The sequence below is a fragment of the Mustela erminea genome, chromosome 5 (genome assembly GCF_009829155.1).
Source record: "Mustela erminea isolate mMusErm1 chromosome 5, mMusErm1.Pri, whole genome shotgun sequence".
NCBI classification, from domain to species: Eukaryota; Metazoa; Chordata; class Mammalia; order Carnivora; family Mustelidae; genus Mustela; species Mustela erminea.
In genome coordinates, this window is record NC_045618.1 from 39457924 (window position 1) to 39479654 (window position 21731).

The window sequence follows — 21731 nt, forward strand, 5'->3', positions numbered from 1 at the left end:
TGTTGGCAAATACGCGGACAATTCGAGCATCCAGTCAAGGGAGAAATAACATTTGCAGGCTTGTTTTTTTAGATATAAGGAGTCAGGGGTAGAAAGGAGAAAAAAGAACTGGACCCATTAAAAAGCCACATGGTATTTCTTTCTTTCCAGGTGAGACCCAGAATCACAGGAGTTCATGATATGAGGTCATGACACGCCTAGCCCCCCAGCGTGTGCTTCTAGAGAGACCCCATGTTTCAGCAAGGCTGGTGCTGTTGGGACCCTAGTCAGCAGCCTCGGGTCTCCAAGGCTGTGCTGAGAACAGTGTGCTTCTTTTGCAGGAAGAAACCAAGAGTTTTCTGAAAGCAATTGAGGAAGCCAATGAAAAGATGGAAGCGGCGGAGATCAGCCTGGAGGAGAAGGACCGGAGGATCGGAGAGCTGGACAGGCTGATTGAGCGCATGGAAAAGGTAACAGACACTGCCCGAGGCCCAGCGCCCGCTTGCCCGGGCTCCCCGCCTCTCCGGAGTCCCGGCAGGCCTGTCTGAAGGCGTGAGACGCCCTCGGCACCCATCCCGCCTGTCCCTCCGATTTGTGATTTAAACAGGAAAGACGGAGCTGTAAAATAAGGTCTGAGGCGGTCCGACAAAGTTCTCATTTTTCCTATGGTCACTCTTTCAATGCTTTAAAAAACATTCCAGGGGCGCCTGGGTGGCTCAGTGGGTTAAGCCTCTGCCTTTGGCTCAGGTCATGATCTCAGGGTCCTGGGATCGAGCCCCGCATTGGGCTCTCTGCTCAGCGGGGAACCTGCTTCCCCCCTCTCTCTCTGCCTGCCTCTCTGCCTACTTGTGATATCTGTCAAATAAATAAATAAAATATTTTAAAAACAAAACAAAACAGACCAAAAGACCCATTCCATATGTAAATATTTACCCAAATTCGTATTTTCGCACCCTGCTTTGCTGGGGTCCCAAGCACGAACTTCCTTTTACTCACTGAGTAAGCAAGCCTTGTTTAAATGTTCCATCTGCACCCTGAGTGGGCCTGCGTCTGAAAGGTTGGCTTTTCTCGGACACCCCACATCTGCCAGCTGAGTGAGGTCACCACGTCTTCTGTGGGGCATTAGGAGTCGGGATGGGGGTAGGCTGGGAAAGGCAGGAGCTCGGAAGTAAAGAAGACGTTTGAGAGCAAGGGAGGAAACCGGACATTAGGCAGAAAGTGGAAAATGGGAAGGAGCGGTGGGAGAGAGGAAAGAGAAAGAGCAGGAAGGAGGAGAAAGGCAGGGTGACCTTCAGCAGGTGACCGCTGACTTCTGGGGGTGGGGTGGTAGTCTGGGGGCAAAGCTGTGGCTGGTTTCTGGAGAATGGTGCTCAGCAGCTTGTGGGTCTGCAGGACAGTGACCACCTGCCGAGACTGTGACATCGGAGCCCCCGGTAACTCAGGCTAAGTGTCCCCCGGCTGGTGACGAGCCAGGGGTAGGGACAATGCAGGCGAGGTGAATGCCTGGGCTTCCAGTGATTCTGAGGGCGGTCTCCTTACCTCTGGTGTCTACAGCGTAGACCCCCTCCTGTCTCCTGATGAGGCAAGGTGCAGCCAGGACGGGAATGGCACGAAACTCCGTGTTCTGGAGCTTCGGGGCTTGGGGGGGTTCCCACTTAGGAAATGTCTTTTTTGGGAGAGACTTGAGCAAAGAGTCTGTTACAATGTCACCTCCCCTCCTTGGGAAAACAATCCTAACTTTTATTGAAGAGAAGAGGGTATGGGCTGGCGATGGTCATAAAGATTGGGCAGTGATGGCATCTTCTAGAACCTAGAGGAGCTTTCTCCCACATTACCTCTCCAACTGGTCATGGCAATCCTCCCTGTGGGTGACAGATTTTCCGGCCACATACAGGTGCAGAGTGAGCGGGCGGCCTGGTTTGGGTAGGAAGCCAACTTCCTGCCTGTAGGGTGGCTACCAATACGGTTTTAGAATCAGATAGACCTAGAGTTTGACCCTTGCCTCTCTTTCTAGTTCTGGGCAGTTACTTTTCCAAACCGAGTTTCTTCTTCTGTAACATGCTGGTAGTAAACATTCTTTTACTTAAAGCTTTGTGAGCAGTAAAACAAGAGAAGTCCACACACAGTGCCAAGCCCAGTGCCTGGCATTTAGTAGTGGCTCAAAAATGTGGGCTTTGATTTTTATTTTGTTACAGACATGTCTAGGTGTCTGCTCCCAGAGTCAGCGTTTTTTAGCTGGACTTTTTTTTTTTTTTTTTTTTTTTTAATAGCTTATCTTCTTTGTACCCTTGGGATTCTCAAAGTAGGATTTTTCCCCACTGATTTCCATGCAGCGCCTGTGTGAGAGGTGATGGGCAGGAGGCCAGGGAGGTGGGAAGGCTAGCCCTCCCTGCCAGCATTTGTGGGATACAGGAAGTTCCCCAAGCTCTGTCAGCTTTTTCTGTAGCAAATCAAAATATCAAAATGTATTGTCCTTTCTCTAAATCCTCTTTTCCATTTAGGCGAGAGATAGGTTTGCTTTATTCCACTAGGATTAGGTGTTCCAACTAATGGCTGCTTCTCCCTCAGAGATCCTTCTTTCAGAGTAGGAGAGAGAGCAGTTGTCTCTCACCCGCTCTGCGGACAGCGTGTCCCCACGCATGAACGGTGGCAGTGTGGTATCTTGCCTGCACCCATTTTTGGATTTTCAAAACACTGTTTTTTCTCCCCTGATTAGTAAAAATCTCCTAAGGAGTGTGATCGCTGAGGGACGCTGCTGCAGAAAAGGTGACAGTCTGTGCTTGGGCAGTGTGTTTGCAGGCATGTACAAATGTAAGAAATTACTGGGTAGTGTGCATTCAAGATTTGTTGTACTTCCATTTAGGGAAAAAAAATTGAACTTTTAAAGTGTGCCGGGGGGCACCTGGGTGGCTCAGTGGGTTAAAGCCTCTGCCTTTGGCTCAGGTCATGATCCCAGGGTCCTGGGATGGAGCCCCTCATCAGGCTCTCTGCTCAGCAGGGAGCCTACTTTCCTTCCTCTCTCTCTGCCTGCCTCTCTGCCTACTTGTCATTTCTGCCTGTCAAATCTTTAAAAAAAATAAAATAAAAACATAAAGTGTGCCAGAAGTGAGGACTTACCCTACTCTAAAGGGCTGTTTTGGGGGGCATCTGCCACTGGGGGTGCTCGTCTCTGAAAGGTCCATCACTATTATTTCAGGGCCGTTGTAGACTTCCAGCCAGCCGCGAACCACGTGAGGACAGGGGAGCCTCCTGCCCAGGTGGGCTGTAAGGCTGTGTCTTTGTTGGAAAGATTTAAGAACAAAAACAGATCCCCACTGAAAGTTGGTCTTCCCTCATGAGGCTAAATCCACCAGTGGTAATTTATACTCTTCCTGCGAGAGCGGACGGTTCCCCCATCTCTTCCACCTGTTCCTTGGGTACTCCGGCTTGTAGCCTCAGCAGTGGTGGGAGTTAGTGTGTCAGCGACCGTGTTTTCAGTAATTTGGCGGGAAGAGTTTGTTGGGAGAATTTCTGAGAATGATGAGAAGCACAGGAGTACTGAGGGTCTCATGTAAGTTAATCTCCCGATATAGCGAACAGGGTTTGATAATTTTCATTTGAAGGAAATCTATAACACCAAGGTCTATAATGTATTTCTAGAGCAATTTTGGTTATGATAGGTGCTACTTTTTTTTTTTTTGAAGGTTTTATTATGTATTTATTTGGCAGAGAGAGAGAGAACAAGTAGGCAGAGCAGCAGGCAGAGGTGGAGGGGGAAGCAGACTCCCCTCTGAGCATGGAGCCCTTCATGGGACTCGATCTCAGGACCCTGGGATCATGACCTGAGCTGAAGGCAGACGCTTAGCTGACTGAGCCACCCAGGTACCCCTGGGTGCTACACTTAAAAAAAAAAAAATTAACATATAATGTATTATTGGCCCCAGGGGTACAGGTCTGTGAATTTCCAGGTTTACACACTTCACAGCACTCACCATAGCACATACCCTCCCCAATAGGGTGTTATAATTTTATTAACATTTTCCACTTTGTCCAAGGAAATAATAGTCCATATTCTTATATTATCTTTTTGGATAAACTTTAAAATTTGCATATATACAGCAAAGGGTACAAATCTTAATGGATAGCTTGATATATGTGCTAGTTTCCTATGGCTGCTATAATAAATCACCACTGTGAGTGGCTTAAAACCACCCCAGTTTATTGTCCTATGGTCCTGGAGATCTGAAGTGCTAAAATCAAGGTGTCCGCAGGGCTGGGTTCCTTCTGGAAACTCTAGAGGAGAGGCCATTGGCTAGGCTTTTTTTTTTTTTTTGGAAGATTTTATTTATTTATTTGACAGAGATCACAAGTAGGCAGAGAGGCAGGCAGAGAGAGAGGGGGAAGCAGGGTCCCAGCTGGGCAGAGAGCCCGACACGGGGCTTGATCCCAGGACCCTGAGATCATGACCTGAGCCGAAGGCAGAGACTCAACCCACTACTACCCAGGCCCCTTGCTAGGCTTTTCTAACTTCTAGAGGCTGCCTGCGTTCCTTGACTCGGGGTTCCAGCTGGCAGCTTCAAAGCCAACAGTGTAGCATTTTCCAGTCTCTGTCTCTTCTCGCTCCAACCCTTCTTCCTCCTGCCAATAAGGGCCCCTTGGATAATCCAGGGTCATTTGGCCATGTTAAGACCCTTAACTTAATCCCATCTGCAAAGTTCCTTTTTCTGGGTAAGGCCACACGTGCCCAGGTCTCAGGCCTTAGGATATGGCCATTGCTGGGGGCCACCCATTATTCTGACGGTCACAACACACTTTTACAAGTGAACCTACCTGTGTAGCCACCACCCAGCTTAGTATATAGGGTATTACCCAAATTCCAGAGATTCTTTTCTTGATGATGCAGAAATTCTTCAAGAATTTTGCAATATCACAGGCCACTGACTGAGGAGTATGGATTTTCATTTTCTAGAACTATAAATTCTCACAAGATATCTGAACCTAGGTTGATGGGATACTTATTCATTGACTTATTAAAGATTTCTTTGTTTTTATTGGAGAGAGAGTGCACACAAGCAGGGGGAGAGGCAGAGGCAGAGAGCAAATCCTTAAACAGACCCCCCAGCTGAGCATGGAGCCCTGACGTGGGGTTCAATCTCATGACCTTGAGATCGTCATGTAGGCCCAAACCAAGGGTTAGATACTTAACTGACTAAGCCACCCAGTCGCCCCATAAAAAGAAACCTTGAATGGTTTTATCCAGGATATTTCTCTAATTCATAAACACATCTGTAAATGCAGACCAGGAGCTTTGGCAGTTTCGAGCTTCGGTTGGACTCTGGTGGGTGGATGCGTAGACCCCACTGGGCGTCCTATAGACTTGACCCCAAGAATGCTGGAATCACTTGATCTACATGCACTGATTCAAATATCGGTGTCTATTTCAGGAACGTCATCAGCTGCAACTCCAGCTCCTGGAGCATGAAACAGAAATGTCAGTGGAAATAATGGACTCTGACAAGGAAAGGTAAGACAGATGCCCTTTACTGCGTAATGGACTTGGGTGGTGGACACGCTGCATTTCCGTGGGCTCAGCAGGTCCTCGAATTTTCCTTCCCTTGGTCATCACCATTGCAGACTCTTATGTGTCAAACATCAGGGCTGAGAGCTTCTGCCCTGGGGCTAGTTTCTCTGGGCGCTCACAGCCACATCTTGCAACCCATGACTGGTTGTTAGAGCAGAGAAGCACCCTGAAGGCTCTCTTGGGTGCAAAAGTTCAGTTTCTAAATGTTCTCCATGACCTTCAACTCCACAGGATGCACCTTGTTGATGAGAACACACATCATCTGTGACTAAATACCACTGCAATGGAAACTATTTTTAAAATGCCTTTTTGTGTGTGTCCAGACATTGTTTACTCAAACCTGGCCTTATGCCCTGTCTGTGGGCATATAAAAATCTGCATCAAAAATGAGGGGGTGGTAGTGCATGGTCTCCCCTGGAAATCAGAAGGCAGAGAGGCTGTGCACCGCCCTCTGCTGAAAGAAAGCGAGGTTGGGATGATTCGAGCAGTTTGAACCAGCTGCTTAACTTTGCAGCTTTGCTAAGATTCCTTACTTATCTGCAAAGTGAGAATTCCTTTTAAAGGGGAGGGAGTGACGGTGAGTGCCGGTCTCATGGGGTCATTAACTGTGAGGGAGCTGGGGCGCCCGCTGCCTGCCACGTGGTTTGTGCTGCAGAATGTCTGTTACCCTTCCTCTCTGCAACTTCCGACTTCGCAGTCTTCTGTAGACTGTAACATAGCCTGGCAGACAGAGGAGGGGTAAGCCGAATGCCAGACCCCGTGTCCCCGGCTCCATTCCAGCGGCCTCCAAGCCCTGAAGAGGCTGTCTGCTGCTCCTTTGGTCTCACCGAACTGAGCAAAGGCTGAGGGTGGTTTGTGCTGTTCTAAGACAAAATGTCAAGTGTCTTAGGATGCGGCCCCGTTTGTTTTGATGCAGAGGAGGTCTTTCACCGTGTTTCCCAGTTTTTCAGAATAAATGATGTGTAGACAACCAGAGTTCCAGATTTCCCAGGACTCGGCCCCTTGATTTCAGATAGCGGGTCGTGGTTGGAGACTCCCGCCGCCTCTGTTTTCCATATCAAGGCATTTGACTTGTATAATGTATAGTGTACAGTATTATATTAACCCCCAGACTGAGAGCCCCCCATTCTGTACATGGTACCCCCCCAAATTCCCTTTCAGACCCTGGAAAGTAGTGTTGCTGTCCTTCTACAAGGTGAACCTTGCAAGAGGGAACATGAGTAAAAGTCCCGTGCTCCTCCCGGGGTAGGTGGTTGGCAGCCCCCCGGGAGACTCACGGAGTAGGAGGCATGTGTGGCGGAGCAGCCTTTCCTGTTCCGGGAGAGGCTCCCTTCTGCCACGACCCTCCGCGCTGGTGGGGCTGCTCTGGTTGAGGGCCCGGCGCCTCACTCTGCTCCCTGTGTCAGGTATCAGCAGCTGGAGGAGGCGTCGGCCAGCCTCCGGGAGCGGATCCGGCACCTGGACGACATGGTGCATTGTCAGCAGAAGAAGGTCAAGCAGATGGTTGAGGAGGTAAGCCCCTGTGAGAGGTCACGGGCCAGGATGGCTGCCTGTCGTGGGGACCCGTCAGCCCTCAAGCTGGCTCTGCCTCTCAGCTCAGTTCGCCTGACTCCCTAGTGGAGGTTCTCAGGCCGCTATCTTCATGGCCCAGAGGGAGATTTCCTCACCTGTGCCACCTCCGCCCACCCCCGGGGGGACTGGTGATCATCCCTCTAATCAGATCAAAATTAAGAAGGCCTGGAAGCACATTTTATAAGCTCACTGGCCTTCAGAGGGCTGCGATTCCCCAGGGGCGGGCCTACAGCTCAGGGGAGCCCCCGGTGTGACAAGGAACGTTTCCTTCAGCTCAGGTCTCTGCATGTCCTTGCACCTGGCTGCCTGTCTCCCAGGGACCACGCCGTCTTTCCTTCCTCAGTGGACAGGTGTCTCCTTTTCCCCTGCTCCCTGGCTCCTCCCTCCTCTCCCTTCTTCCCTCATTCTCTTCTCCATCCTTAGTCTCTCCGTCTGTCTGTGGGACACCCGACCAAGTTACATGTTTACTGTGTGCCGGACATAGCTTACTTGTCCGTTTTTCTAAATGGAAAAAAACAGGTAAGTTGAACATTTATATTTCTGCCAGAGGGAAAAAAGTTCTTTCACTTGTGTTACTGTAATCCGTCTCTCTTTCCCGTGGTGCTCAGTAGGAGAAATCCACACTGTAGTACAGTGAGTCACATATTCTTGTATCTTTCTTGTTCAATTAATACATCAGATAGAAAAAAAGGAACAGTTAGTCCTAACAACGTTATAAATTCCCTAGAGGTCTAACTTTCTGTCGTGCATTGAGAGGGCTCTAATTTAATTAAACGTTTGGTTGGCCGTGGAAAAACTGAAAAAAAACCACTTTCCTTATATTAAGCACTGCTCTGAAAAGTTACCTGTTCACGAATTATTGAAATTAAAAGCATGCCTGCTGATAAATTACACACGTAGCAGACAAAGAGGGGATTAAAATATGCCTATTAATCTCTAAAATGTTGGCGATATTAGTGGAGCGAGGTTAAGGTCAGGGGACTGTGAGGTTGGGGAGGGATACGTTATTTTCTTGTCGGATAAGCATACACGTTAGGTGAAATCGTTGCCTAAATAAGAAATGCCGTCATACTGTGTTGACTCCCGTGAGTCTTACGCTGGCGCATCTCTGAGTGTCAAAGAGCAGAACAGAAGAACGAGGAGACCCTCTGCACTCCCACTGCACACCCGGCGGGAACCACAGGGATGGGTGGGTCCTGTTCAGTTAGCGACACCAGCTACACATCAGGAGCGTGTTTGCCCAGGAAAAGCCTTGCTTGGTCATGCTTCATTAGCACCTCAGGCTGTGACGGCTGTCAGATCGTAGCTTTTTGGCTTCTGAATCTCACCCACAGGAACTCTGGCCAAGGCTGTCCCTGTTTCCCCATGTGCCCTCGACCACGGAGACCTGCATTTCTTCCAGCTCACCACAGTGAGGTGGTGTGCCCTGTTCTTAGATTTTATCATAGAGCCTCGTACCGCTTGGCTTCTGTTTCGGTTATTATCTGTTGGGGTTGAAGATTGGTTCCTAAGTCAGAGATCCTTCTTCCAAAGACACTTTCAAGTGGTTTAGGAGTCTCTGGTTTCTAATTTCTGGAATAAAACAGAGAAACCCATTTGAGGGGAGCCAAGGGAAATTGATATATGAAAATAGAGAAGCATATAAAGATCACTGTCCACGCCTGCCTTTTCTACCTATAATGCACTGTCTCCCAAACAAGCTTTTCTAAGTCTGGCCGATGGGGTCTGGAAGACACAGTCACCAGAATGAAACCGCAGGCTGAAAGGTAGGGTGGCTCCGTCATCAGACTGAGCACCACTCCCAGCTGGGTTTCCACAGTGCATGGGGACCGGAAAGAAAAGAGCAACTTTCTATTCTAAGTTTTAGCAACTACCTAAAACAGTAGTAAAAAGTAAGGTGTTTTCCCAGAATACCATGTTAACTTATGCCACAAAAGGATGGTTTACACTTTCATTCGCTGCAGCCTATGGTGCGAGGATTTTTTTTTTTTTTTAAAGTTGCAAACATTGAAAAGGGGCATCGACCAATAAACACATTTGGAAGAGCAGAGTCAGGTTGGAAAGGAGTTGAGAGCTCTAGTGATTTAGGGAGCCGCTGAAGGACTTGGCCAAGGGATGGCTAAGGAGAGGCGTGAGAGCTGAGTTCACGTCTCAGAATGCTTTTTTTTTTTTTTTTTAAAGAATTTATTTATTTATTTGACAGAGATCACAAGTAGGCAGAGAGGCAGGCAGAGAGAGAGAGTGGAGGAAGCAGGCTTCCTGCTGAGCAGAGAGCCCGATGCGGGAATCGATCCCAGGACCCTGGGATTATGACCTGAGCCGAAGGCAGAAGCTTTAACCCATTGAGCCATCCAGGCTCCCCAGAGATTTTATTATTATTATTTTTTTAAGATTTCATTTATTTATTTGTAAGAGAGAGAGAGAGCACTAGCAGAGGCAGAGGGAGAAGCAGGCACCCTGCCAAGTGAGCAGCCTGATGTGGGACTCAATCCCAGGATGCTGAGATCATGACCCAAGCCAAAGGCAGCCACTTAACTGACTGAGCCATCCAGGCGTCCCTGCTTTCTTGTTTAGCGTTGCGAGGCAAGGCCAGGCCACAAGCCCTGAGTGGCACTTGCAAAGAGGCAAATTTCAGCTTTTCATTTCACATGAAGAAAACATTTCTAATATCGGCTTCCCTGGGAAGGTAGCCCTCCCTCACACGTACACTCCTTAGGACCTGCGCTAGAAGCTCTTTATAGAAAGTCTGCATTACTGTCTACTGGGCTGTGCGATCTTGGCCTTATCATTCCTTTGCATAAGCAGCACAATTAGCAGATTGATAACGTCTGACTTGAGAAGTTCATTTTTATCTGTGACCTTCCATGATCCCGATATTGGGACAAACTTGACCTAGAAATAGAGGCAGACTTTCTGTGTGGCAGATGTTAGGGACAGTCTTGCCTCCCGCACAAGAAGTCTGAAAGCTCGTGTGCATGGAGCGTCACATCTCCCAAAGGTGGGGATCCAGTCTGCACCCACTGCTGGCGTCATTTTCGCCATAACGTCTACGAAGAAACTTTGTTTACTGAAATGATGGGCTGCTTTTTTCAGTTCAAAACTGAAAAAGGGTGTTACTGAGGTTCTTGGGATCCTTAAATGTTAACCCCTGTATTTCCTTCCACTTTTAGTAGGACATAGTTTCTTAATAATAATACAATGAATGAAAACCAGCCGGCCTCTGTTTTGCAGTCATTGGCCCAATAAGGCCTTGACTTTCAGTGTGCAGGATGGGCTAACCGCGGGTCATTGCAGGATGGGCCCTTCTTAGTGAGGGGTTGGTATACCTTTTATGAGGTCGAGTTTGAAGCATAGTGTCTTTTTTTTTTTTTTAGATTTTATTTATTTATTTATTTGACAGACAGAGATCATAAGTAGGCAGAGAGGCAGGCAGAGAGAGGAGGAAGCAGGCTCCCTGCTGAGCAGAGAGCCCGATGCGGGGCTCGATCCCAGGACCCTGAGATCATGACCTGAGCCGAAGGCAGAGGCTTTAACCCACTGAGCCACCCAGGTGCCCCGAAGCATAATGTCTTATGTGATGTGTGGGACCAGACACCTGCAGGCTAGATCTTTCTAGCAAATTACGTCTCCTTTTGTGGTGAATGTCAGGGATTGGTTACCTCCCTCCCATCACTAATTCTTCTAACTAGTTGTGGCTCTGACAACAACAACAACAAAAAACAACCAAAAGAACAAACAAATAACCCCAAAACAAAACAAAAAACAACAAAATGAGCCCATATATGCCCCTTTTATACTTTTAAGGGTTTGCCACAAAATATAGAGGGACTGAAAATAGCACCTGTGGGGAAATGCACTGGTCTGTGGATTCGCCAGATAAGCACCAGCACTTTCTCTGTGCCCGGGACAGGTGTGGTCCTGCCCTTCTGGATCTTACCATCTCACGGGACCTGCCTTCCAGACTCCTCGCGCATCGGCTTCCTTCTTCTGTTGGAAAGTCTGGTTGGGATTGGCGGTCCTTTGTCTTGAGTCAGGCTGCATTCTTAGCTTACTTTACAGGGAATCCAGAAATGGGGAGAAGCAAAAGTCTGGGCGGAGCCTGATGCCAGATTCGTGCCTCCCCGCCCCGCCCCCTCCACCCCCTCTGCCCCCCCCACCCCCCCACCCCCGCAGGTCATTCACACCTCTTCACCTGCTCTCAGGCCAGGCAGTCCCCTGCCAAACAAAGCAGATTTCCTGCCAAGGAGAAAATTACCTGGAGGAGAAAACAAATTCCTATCTGCTCTCTAAAAGGGGGGGCATCTCACATTTTTGCCAATAGGCAGTGATATTATTCAGCTGACTACACGGTCATTTCATAGAGAGCTCCTTGAGCTCCTCCCTCTTCAGCGTTAGGAATGCTTCCAGTTTACCACCTCCTCCTTCTCGCTTCTCATTGCGGTCTCCGTGGACAAAGAGGTTCTTCCAGCAGCATGTCTCTCGCTGGGTGTCCTTTCAGTGGCAGAGGAAACCGTTCTGGCTTTAGACTTTTGTTTTGCAGAAAGCCCTTCCATTTCCACTTGTCCCCCTCTGTGATTTAGATGTTTGATGAGTGCAAAGGCGGAAGGAGTGGATTTTCCTATTAGTGCTTCTCCATCTAGGCTGCATGTTCGACTCACTCGGGGAGCTCTAAAACATACCAGGCCTGGCAGATCGCAGTGGGAGGAGGGCACTGGGCAGGGCAGGGGTTAGGGTTTTTTTGTTTGTTTGTTTGTTTTTTTAAGCTGCACAAGATTCCAGTATGCAGCCAGGATGGAGAGGCAGTGCTCGGAATCTCTAGAGCTGCGGCTTGGGTCCCCACGCGGGGTCTCTGTGTGCTCATATGTTCAGCCCACCTCTCTCACAAGCTGCTGTCCCTGAGCTGGAAAGCTGTCGGTGAACTGGGACTGGAGTGGTTATGGCACCAGGAAAGAGAAACAGGGAGACCACTGAGCAAGGACCATGAGCAGGGGCGCAGAGAGCTGGTCCCAGTGTGTGACTGTGTGGTCTTCTCAGGGGATCTAGCACTTGCTGCCAGCCCCATCGGGAGAGGGTGCTTTCACAGCACATGCTTCCTGCCATATTGGACGGTGGTATCCAGATACAAAACCTCCCAGAGGCTCCCCGGATGCATCTAGAGAGATGTCCTCAAGGTGGTAGGTGGCACACACTTGTGAAATAACTAGACTTAAGGGCACAAAATCTAGTCCGCCTAGTGGCCTTGGAAGCTGAGAACCTGCCACTGGCAAAGAGACCAGCAGTGGTTCTCAGGGACCCCCTTCCCTCATGCTTATGGGTATGGGTGTCAGATCTTGCCATGGTTTAAATTCCTTCTGTCTATCCACAAGACAGAAACATACCAGGCCTGGCAGATCGCAGTGGGAGGAGGGCGCTCACTTGGGCCCACTGTACCTATTTATTTATTTATTTAAGAGAGAGAGGGAAAGGGCAAGCACAAGCAGGGGGAATGGCAGGCAGGGGAGAAGCAGGCTCCCTGCTCAGCAAGGAGCCTGATGTGGGTTTCGATCCCAGGACCCTGAGATCATGACCTAAGCTGAAGGCACAGGCTTAACCGACTGAGCCACCCAGGCGCCCCCCACCGTACCTCTGTAGAAAGAGAACACAGGACCTTGTTGAAATGATAGCTGCTTCTCAGGTGCAAAATGAAGCAGAACAGTTTGGCAATTCCTAGGAAATGAACTTGAATGTATTTAATTTTCATCCTTTTGGGTTTTTTGTTTGTTTTTTGTTTTGTTTTGTTTTTGGTTTGTTTGTTTGTTTGTTTGTTTTGAGAGCCATTTACATAATGCAGCAGTTTTTAGGGAGAAACAGCCCAGATTGGAGAGAACAGATGAGGAGTAACTTTTCCGAGAGTTGTGGTTTTGGTTTCTGGTTTCTGGCTCTTCTTGAGCCAGTCAGCAAAGCAGGTCTTCTCTTCTCCTTTTTTCAAGTTCCTAGAACCTACCCCCTCGACCCTGAATTTGCAGGCACCCCCTGCATTAGACACCTAGGAGAAGTGCAGTTAGAGACCTTGAAGGGTACACAGTGAGAGGCGGCAGAGATGATGGACATGAGCAAGGACTTGAGAATCAGACCTGCGTTTATTAGCTGGGGAAGCTTCAAAAAGTTGGTTTTCTTGTTTGTAAGATGGGGCTAATAACACTATCCATCCAAGAGGATATTTTTGGCAAGAGTTAAATGAGATGATGCACATAAAATACTTACAGCATATTCATCAGAGCATAGGAAGTACCCAATAAACACAAGCTGCTACTATTATCATTACGGGTGGATGGGATCCTGCTGTGTCAAGTTAAAGGAATTAAAAGCAAAAGTAGCTGAGTTGCTTTCTTGACAGACACACACAGCTGTCCTTCTCTGCTTTGGGAGTCTTATGAGCCAAATGGAATCTTTGGTAATGCTACTCTCTCTTTTTTTAAGATTTTATTTATTTATTTGACAGAGATTACAAGTAGGCAGAGAGACAGGCAGAAAGTGTGTGTGGTGGGGAACCAGGCTCCCCGCTGAGCAGAGAGCCCGATGTGGGGCTCGATCCCCGGGCCCTGGGATCATGACCTGAGCTGAAGGCAGAGGTTTAACCCACTGAGCCACCCAGGGCCCCTTCTCTCTTCTCTCCTATGCTCCGTGCTCTGTTCCATCTCAGCCGCCAGTCTCTTGAGTGGAGTATTTACACACAATACAACTAAAACCTTTTTTACATTTTCTCCATTCCAAGAATATTCCATTTTGAATGGAGCAGCCGTTTGTTAGTACTTAGGTCGTTTTAAAACTACTGTGTATTGTGCTGAAATGTACCGCACAAAAGGACATTTCTGCCCAGTTCCCTGTGTTTAGGTGATTCAGAGCATCCCTGATCGTGTAACCAATGGGGGGTAGGGGAACGGAGCCAGAGCACTGAGCCCACAACCCTAATCCACTCAATTCCCCTGTTTCCAGATCATGTCACACGAGCTCTTCTCCAGATTTAGTCTCCGGTTCTTTGGAAGATGATAAAATGGTAGCCTGGGTTGGACGCAATTCCTTTTACTGTTCGAGATTAGAAGAACACTTGTCCTCTGCTGGGAAGAGGTGGCATGTCTCTCTGTGAGAAGCTGATGAACGAAACGGAAGGACATGCTGTGGAAAGGAAACTCTGACCACGTAGGGCTTTCATTTGTGAAAACACCACACACCCTCATCGCCACTTGTCCAACCTCACGCTGCAGACTCCCGAGAACTCAAGGGATATTTTTAGAAGCTTGGGTTCCTAGATCTCAAACAAAGAGCTGCTGTGAAAAATAATACTAAAAAATAATTCAGGAACTGCCAGGTGGAGGCTGGTGCTAAGATCTTGGAAAAGGAAGCCTCCCTTCTGGAAAGCTGCTGAGGACACCTGCTAAGGAGGGGACACAGGCTTGAAGAACTCGAGTGCTCCGGGAAGGAAGTGTTCCCCACCAGATCACCCCCATGTAACGCGGAAGCTGCCAAGTGTCCGTGTGGTTTGGTTATATTTGCATGTGGGAAGTGGCCCTCAGGTGTCCTTTTGGAATGGAGATCCAAAGCGCTAGTCAATGTAGCATTCTCTTTGTTGAGGCCGGGTTTGGTTTGCTTTGTATCTCCATGGGCGTTCTGCCCATATAGACTGTTCAGCTAACTTTGTGGAAAGGAGAGGTCTGTCTGAAGGAAAGAGAAATGTATTTGGTCGAAATATATTGAAGCGAAATATACTCCATGCCTACTTCATTTTTATAGAGATCTTCTTAAGGCAAGCCATGGGGCCTGGTCAGTCATGAAAACTTTGCAGTGTTACTAAAGACTGGTAGAGGTAGCAGCGGCAGCTGTGGTGGTGGTAGTGCGTGGGTTAGCCTGATGAGCTGGCAGCCTGGGCTGAGGGAGTGGCTTCATTAGGGGACAGGATGTCACTTAGGCGCTGGATGGGTCTCCGTCCCCACTTCCCATGGCAGAGTGGACAGGTAAATGGTTTCTGTCAGTATTTATCTTTGGTCTCTCATTCAGGTGCTTCTGCCCCATGATAGCAAGTAGGCAGTGGATGGCAAAGGAAGCCTGGGATTCTTAAGGCTACAGTTTTGTCCCTTGGCCCCTCACATCCCCGCCCGAAGGAGGAGTTACTCAGATGTTTGAAGCAGAATTTACTTAGAGTAAATAAAAACATGACAGTTTAAAATTTTTGTATTTGACGTATTAGTCACTTCTTTATTTTAAAATCTTAGACACCTTATCTAAAATGTGATGTTTTAAGAAGGTATCAGAAAACTCGCCGTGTGTGTGAAGCTTTTCTTTCCCTATCTGTTATGGAAATATTGCAGGTTTCTTTTATGACACCTGCTGATTAATATATTCAGGATATAAACCATCCTTTTAAGGGAGGAAGTCTTTTCTTTGTAAATGTCACTGACTTCACCTTCTGTTTCTTGAGATTGTTTGCGATTGGCTGTGAAATATTTCTTGGAGACCTGGGTGCCTATGTTCTACCCGTAGAGTTTGTGAGGTTGCACTCATGTTCAAGTCACTGTCAGCTACTGAAAGTTTCTCATGCCTCTTGGCCATGTGTCTAGCCCTAACATTCCCACATTCATCCTCGTATGGGGCATATGAATAGCATAGTTTTTTGGGGTGGGGGGTGGGGGGACACAGAAAACTGAAACTTAGACTCTTGAATAATAAGTAGCTGGCAGTCTCTCAGCAAATGATGATGGTGTTGGGGCCACAACAAGATCTTTGGCTCCAAAGGCAGTGTTCCCTCTTTGCTTCTCATTTTTGTGTATTTTTTTAATTTGAAAAAAAAAATTGCAATATGGAAAATGATAGAGAATAGTAAAAAACAAAGACACAGGTACTCTCCTCTAGAAGTGCCAAAATGTTAACATCTTGGCATATTTCAGGTTTTTTCCAAGTAAAATAAAAAAGTAGGAGGAGGTTCTTTTTATTCCTCTGGTCTTTTCCCTTCTTCCCTACTCCCTCCCTCTTCAGAAGCCATTTGGTCTCCATCTAGGCCACATTTTGGTGTTTTTACAGCATGCGTATGTACCTATTATCAGTATTTAGCCTCATGTATGTGTTTAAAAATGTATGTCCATCTTTGTTTATAATCTCCAAGTAAGTAGATTTTATTGTATATAGCAATCAACTTACTCTTTTCCCCAGTTTTGTTCTTGTTTTTGGTGTTGTTGCCTATGGAGCTACACTGTTTATTTTAATGGATCTCTAATATTTCATTGAATTAATGCAACGTCATGTGTCCTATTGACAGATGTTTGACTTGTTTCCAGATTTTTGTTCTTTTACAAACAATGCCAAGCAGTCTCCTTGCTTCTGTTGTTGGGGAACGTGGCTGGAGGAGGACCTGCTTGGGCCTTGGGTCGGCACAGTTTCCGCTTCATTAGATACTGCCCAGTTGGTCTCCGGAGGGTGCGCCCACTTCCACCCACCGGGAGTGTGGATTTCCCCACATCCTCACCACCTCTTGGCGCTGTTGGACCATAATTTTAGCTGGCTGTGAAATAGTACCTCTTTATTTTGACTGTAATTTGCTCCAGCCGGATTACTGTTCATGGCTCCAGGTGCCGCCGAGCATCCTTTCATCAGTGTGTTGACCATTCAGTCTTCCTCCCCTTTCATGAGCTGGCTGTTTCTATCTCTTGTGCACTTTCCCATATGCTGATCATTTCTGCTGCTGAATTGTCGGGACTCTGCATACTGCAATACTGATAATTTGTCACAGTGTTTCTTCTCCCAGCCAATGTTTTTCTTTGTTTATGGTATCTTGTGTAAGGCACACATTTTAGATAAACTGGCTAATGCTTTGGTGCTGTTTCTTGGGTCTTGTTTGTTTGCCATCTATCTATCTATGTATATATAGTATATAGTATATAGTATATATATAATGTATATATACATCATAATGTATATATACATATATATGTGTATATATATATATTATTATATATATTATAAACCCCAGGGGTACAGGTCTGTGAATTGCCAGGTTTATATACTTCACAGCACTCACCATAGCACATACCCTCCCCAGTGTCCATAACCCCACCACCCTCTCCCTACCCTCCCTCCCCCCAGCAACCCTCAGTTTGTTTTGTGAGATTGAGTCTCTTATGGTTTGTCTTCCTCCCAATCCCATTGTGTTTCATTTTTTCCTTCACTACCCCCCAAACCCCCTATGTTGCCTCTCAACTTCCTCGTATCAGGGAGATCATATGATAATTGTCCTTTTCTGATTGAGTTATTTCACTTAGCATAATACTCTGTAGTTCCATCCATGTCATCACAAATGGCAAGTTTTCATTTCTTTTGATGGCTGCATAATATTCTATTGTTTGTATGTATGTATGTGTGTGTGTGTGTGTGTGTGTGTGTATACATATATACCACACTCATAGCCTTTATCTTCTCTTACTCTTTTCCTCCATACACTTACATCCTAGAATAGATACACTGCATTTCTCTGTTTCGCTTATTTGTTTGTTGTCTGCTTGCCCCCACTAGAATGTAAGCTCCACAAGGGCAGTGGCTTTTCTCTGTTTTGCTCTTGGCTAGACCCCTAACATCTGGAACAGTCACTGGTGTATAGTAGGTGTTCAATGAATGTTTGATGAACAAATAAAGAATAATCCATGTGGAATTTATTTCTGTGTATAAACTGTAAACAAGTTTGCATTTTTCTTTTTGTGCGTGTTATTTTTGTTTGTTTTTGGGGGGTTTGGTATTTGGTTTTGTTTTGTTTTTCTGCTCATGGAAAGCTTGTTTGTCTAATAGCATTTAGCCAATATTCCTTCCTTGCGCCATTGAGTTTTTCACAGCCCCTTTATCAAGCTGGAGTTGTTCCCCTTGACTGTCTTTCAGTACTCCTGTTCTCCTGCCCTGATGGGTCCATCAAAACTCATTTCAGAAACACCTTTTATGAACAAAATGCAAAAATAGACATTAAGTTCTTGCCCTCAAAGGACTTTCTGGTTGATACTAAAACTTGCTAGAACTCGAGGCAAACTATGACGAGTATTAAGCAGGGGTTTGAGCTGCTTGCTGGGGACAGGGAAGCGGGAGACAGGAGTGATTAAGTTCACAGGCTTTGAGAAAACTGAATCTGGTTTTGCATCATGCTCCTCTCTTCCCTAGGCTTTCTGTCTTGAGCAAGTCAGTTGTTTTCAACATTCAGTTTCCTTATCAACTAAATGAGGACGATCTTAATCTTGCCTGCTGCAGAGGCTGTTGTAAGTAAGGATTGACTGATGTAACGTAGGCGAGGGGCTTGGCGCTGGTGTGGGGGCAGAGACCTTGGGGAGGGAATGAGAACTGACCACGTCTTAACAGGATGGATTGGATTTTTCTAGGCAGGGACTAAATGGGTGGAAAAGGACATGTCAGACAAAATACAGAATAACAACAACAAAACAACAAAAAACAAAAACATGGAGACCAGAAAGTAGAGGGGGAGTGCAAGGAGCTATCAGTCTAGTTTGACTAGATGGTCGTGGGCAGGGATAATGGAGAGGCTGGAATTGAGGTGGAGACCAGTCATGGGTTCGCACCTGCTCAGCACCAAGCTGAGAAAATGTCTGGTGTTAGCCTGTTCCACATTCCTCAGTGGGGCCCTTTGCCTGGTCAGATGTGACCCCAGAATGACGTCTCTGGCAGGAGGGAGCTGGCGACTCAGGAGAGAAGCTGGAAGGGCAGCTAGGAGGCTCCTGGGAGAAGCCTGGCCTAGCTGGTGCAGGTGAAGGGCCACACTCCTGGACACTTGAACTTAGGGACATTGTAAAACCCACCGTTGCTGAGGCACCAGCTCTGTCCCACCTGCGGAGCTGGGGCTGCCACATGCCTCACTGTAGGTTCGTCTGAAACTTTCTCTCCCTGGACATTCCTGTTCAATGCAGATTCTTTTGTCCAAGTCAGAGGGAAAAAGAACAGCCTCAAGACTTAGGGCTGCAGCAGACACTTTGTAAAGGACGATCCCAGCTAGCTCTCCCCAGCCTGGCCTGATTCCCCGCAGTGTGGCAGTGATAGGTCACCACCATGGGGAAGGTGACAGCAAACCTTTGAACGTCAGTGTGGTGAGAGAAAGAGCCCAGGCCTTGACCTCAGGGAGATCTCAGCCCTCTGGCATCCCGCTCTCGAGTGACCAGTTGTCCTGGTTTGCCTGCACGTGAGAAAGCTCCCGGCACATGAGATCCCAGTGCTAAAGCCTGGGCAGCACTGGGAAAGCTGGGATGAGCCGGTCACCCTCTTCCACCCCCAAGTCTGACCCCTGCCCTCACCCCACCGGCAGTCAGTCGGCAGGTGCATCTTGCCTCAGGGATATGAAACTTCTCTGTGCCTCTCCCTTTATTACACTTTCTTGGGTGTTTCTCTGCCTACTGCCTGCCTTCCTTTGTGGGATGTGTGGTCCATGAAGGTGGAGATCAGGTCTTCCTGGCTGACTGCTGTGTGCCCCGTGCCTAACACTGAGCCTGATGCCGAGGTGATCCTAGGGGATTGCTGAGGGAAGGATGGGTGATGAAACTCTAGCAAGATCAGTTTCCTCCTCTGTGGGGATGACCGCGCCGCCTAGGGTTGTTTCTGAGAATAACCAGCAAACCCAGCAACAGTCCTGGTCCCCAGGACACCCCTCCATCTCCCTCCCCAGTGGTGCATTATTCCCCGTCAGATCGGAAAGCCAGTGTATCCATTCTTCCCTGATGTTTATACAGCCCCGTCATGTCTAGGCACCTGGGAGAAGCAGGGTGCTACTCCTCTCCTCAAAGAGAAGCTGGGTTATCTTTAATATAAGATAGAAATCAAACCAAATTAGATTATTTTACCTCAGAAGCCAGTTTCAACTGATTCTTTTGAATGGTATTGTTCTATTATTATATATTACTTCAAACTTAATAGAAAAAAATTGATTAAAATATGTGCCCTGATCATAGCTAGCCTGGCTGAATGCCACAAGACACATTAATTGGAAATGAATTTCTACAAACCCAATCAAGCATCATGAAGATGAAAAATGTACCTTTTTCCCTCCGTTCCGTCATTGATTTTTCATTTTCCCCACTCAGAGCTTCATTTAGCAATTTTTCAGTTTCGTTTTGTTGTGGCCTTAATTCATTCCCTTCACTCCCCCGGAATGAGATAATGTACCATTTTCCTTGTCCTTTTTAAACTGTTCTTTTATGTTGCATTAGTGCAGGGCAGATTCTGATCTTGTCATATTTCCTTATGTTTTATTATTTTTTAGGAAAAGAGGGTAACTTTATTATTTTGAAAATTCTTACTGCGGTGGTTTTTATCAAGGAGAATGCACTTTAAAAATACAATAACTGTGAAATTACAGCGTTACAAGACTTCGGAGATAGAATTAAGAGTAGCTGTTGCAAACACAGAAAGCCTTTTCAGAGGAAGAGTGGGGCGTATCCATTATTCTTATTTCTTGTGGCAGGGTACGTGAAGATTGAACATGATGCTGATTTTAAGGGAAATGGGAACAATTTTTTTTAAAGATTTTATTTATTTATTTGACAGGCAGAGATCACAAGCAGGCAGAGAGGCAGGCAGAGAGAGAGGAGGAAGCAGGCTCCCCGCTGAGCAGAGAGCCCGATGTGGGGCTCAATCCCAGGACCCTGGGATCATAACCTGAGCTGAAGGCAGAGGCTTTAACCCACTGAGCCACCCAGGTGCCCTGAAATGGGGACAATTTTATTTTCTGGATCACAGAGGGGAACAAGAGTGTGGGTGGCAAACAAGGCCCTGTCAGGACAAGGGGAGGCAAAAGGAGAAGGTGATTGCATGCCTGAGTGAGTTCTAGAAGGTTCTTGGCAGTCCTGTTCCATGCCATCTCTGGTCATTTCACTGATTCACTGGGCCTCGGGAGGGGAGGGGGTTTGAAAACAATAAGGGGAATCTTCACACTGTTTTTCTTACGAACTTTTCAAATACACTAACAGCATAATTTCCCCTGAGAAGTCAACGAGGACTCATAATAAAGTATCCTATTGCTTTACTTTTACCTAGAATTCATAATCCTGGTTATCTTATTTTTGATTAGAAGTTTTAACTGGCAGTTACCCATCTTTGATACAGTTTTCAGTGGGAAAATGAATTATTTCTTCATAAATGCAACTTAAAGCAGAAAGCCTTTTGAAGTGAGGGTCTGTGGGAAAGAGTAGCAAATCAGGGGTGTTGGTGGTGGAGGTTGGGAGCTTTATTAATGTGTGGTCAAGTTTCATAGTACACGCACACGTGCGCGCACACACACAGCCCTCACACACTGATTTTGAATATATGTGCCTATGGGCCTTACTTGGTTATCCCTAAACTTTGAATGAAAACAAAATTAAACACATTCCCAAGAAAATAAGCAATTATATCATAGACCTCATTTGCTCTGAAAACAATCTAGTTTCCTTGCCCTTGCCAGATTTTAATGCGATTCAACGTGATTGTCCATTTTAACATAACTTCTAGTTCCGTGCTCCATTTTGGTGTGCTTACGGTTTTATTTAAGGCATTTTCCAGAGCCATGCATATTATTACTAGGCAGCTGGTAACACATGACACCCTAAATCACATTTTTTTTTTAAGATTTTAT

General features: G+C 46.9%; 1 protein-coding gene across 3 annotated transcripts in view; it reads left to right on the forward strand.

The window, feature by feature from the left end:
• MYZAP (myocardial zonula adherens protein) overlaps positions 1–21731 on the forward strand; it is a 90059-nt gene that overhangs the window by 39049 nt on the left and 29279 nt on the right. For 2 of the 3 annotated variants that reach the window (XM_032341453.1, XM_032341454.1), the window contains exons 8-10: positions 321–449; positions 5403–5482; positions 6946–7051. In XM_032341453.1, the coding sequence (XP_032197344.1) occupies positions 321–449; positions 5403–5482; positions 6946–7051 (315 nt within the window). Of the gene's footprint in view, positions 1–320; positions 450–5402; positions 5483–6945; positions 7052–14086; positions 15963–21731 lie in introns of those variants that run through there. The other variant, XM_032341455.1, reaches the window with a different exon arrangement.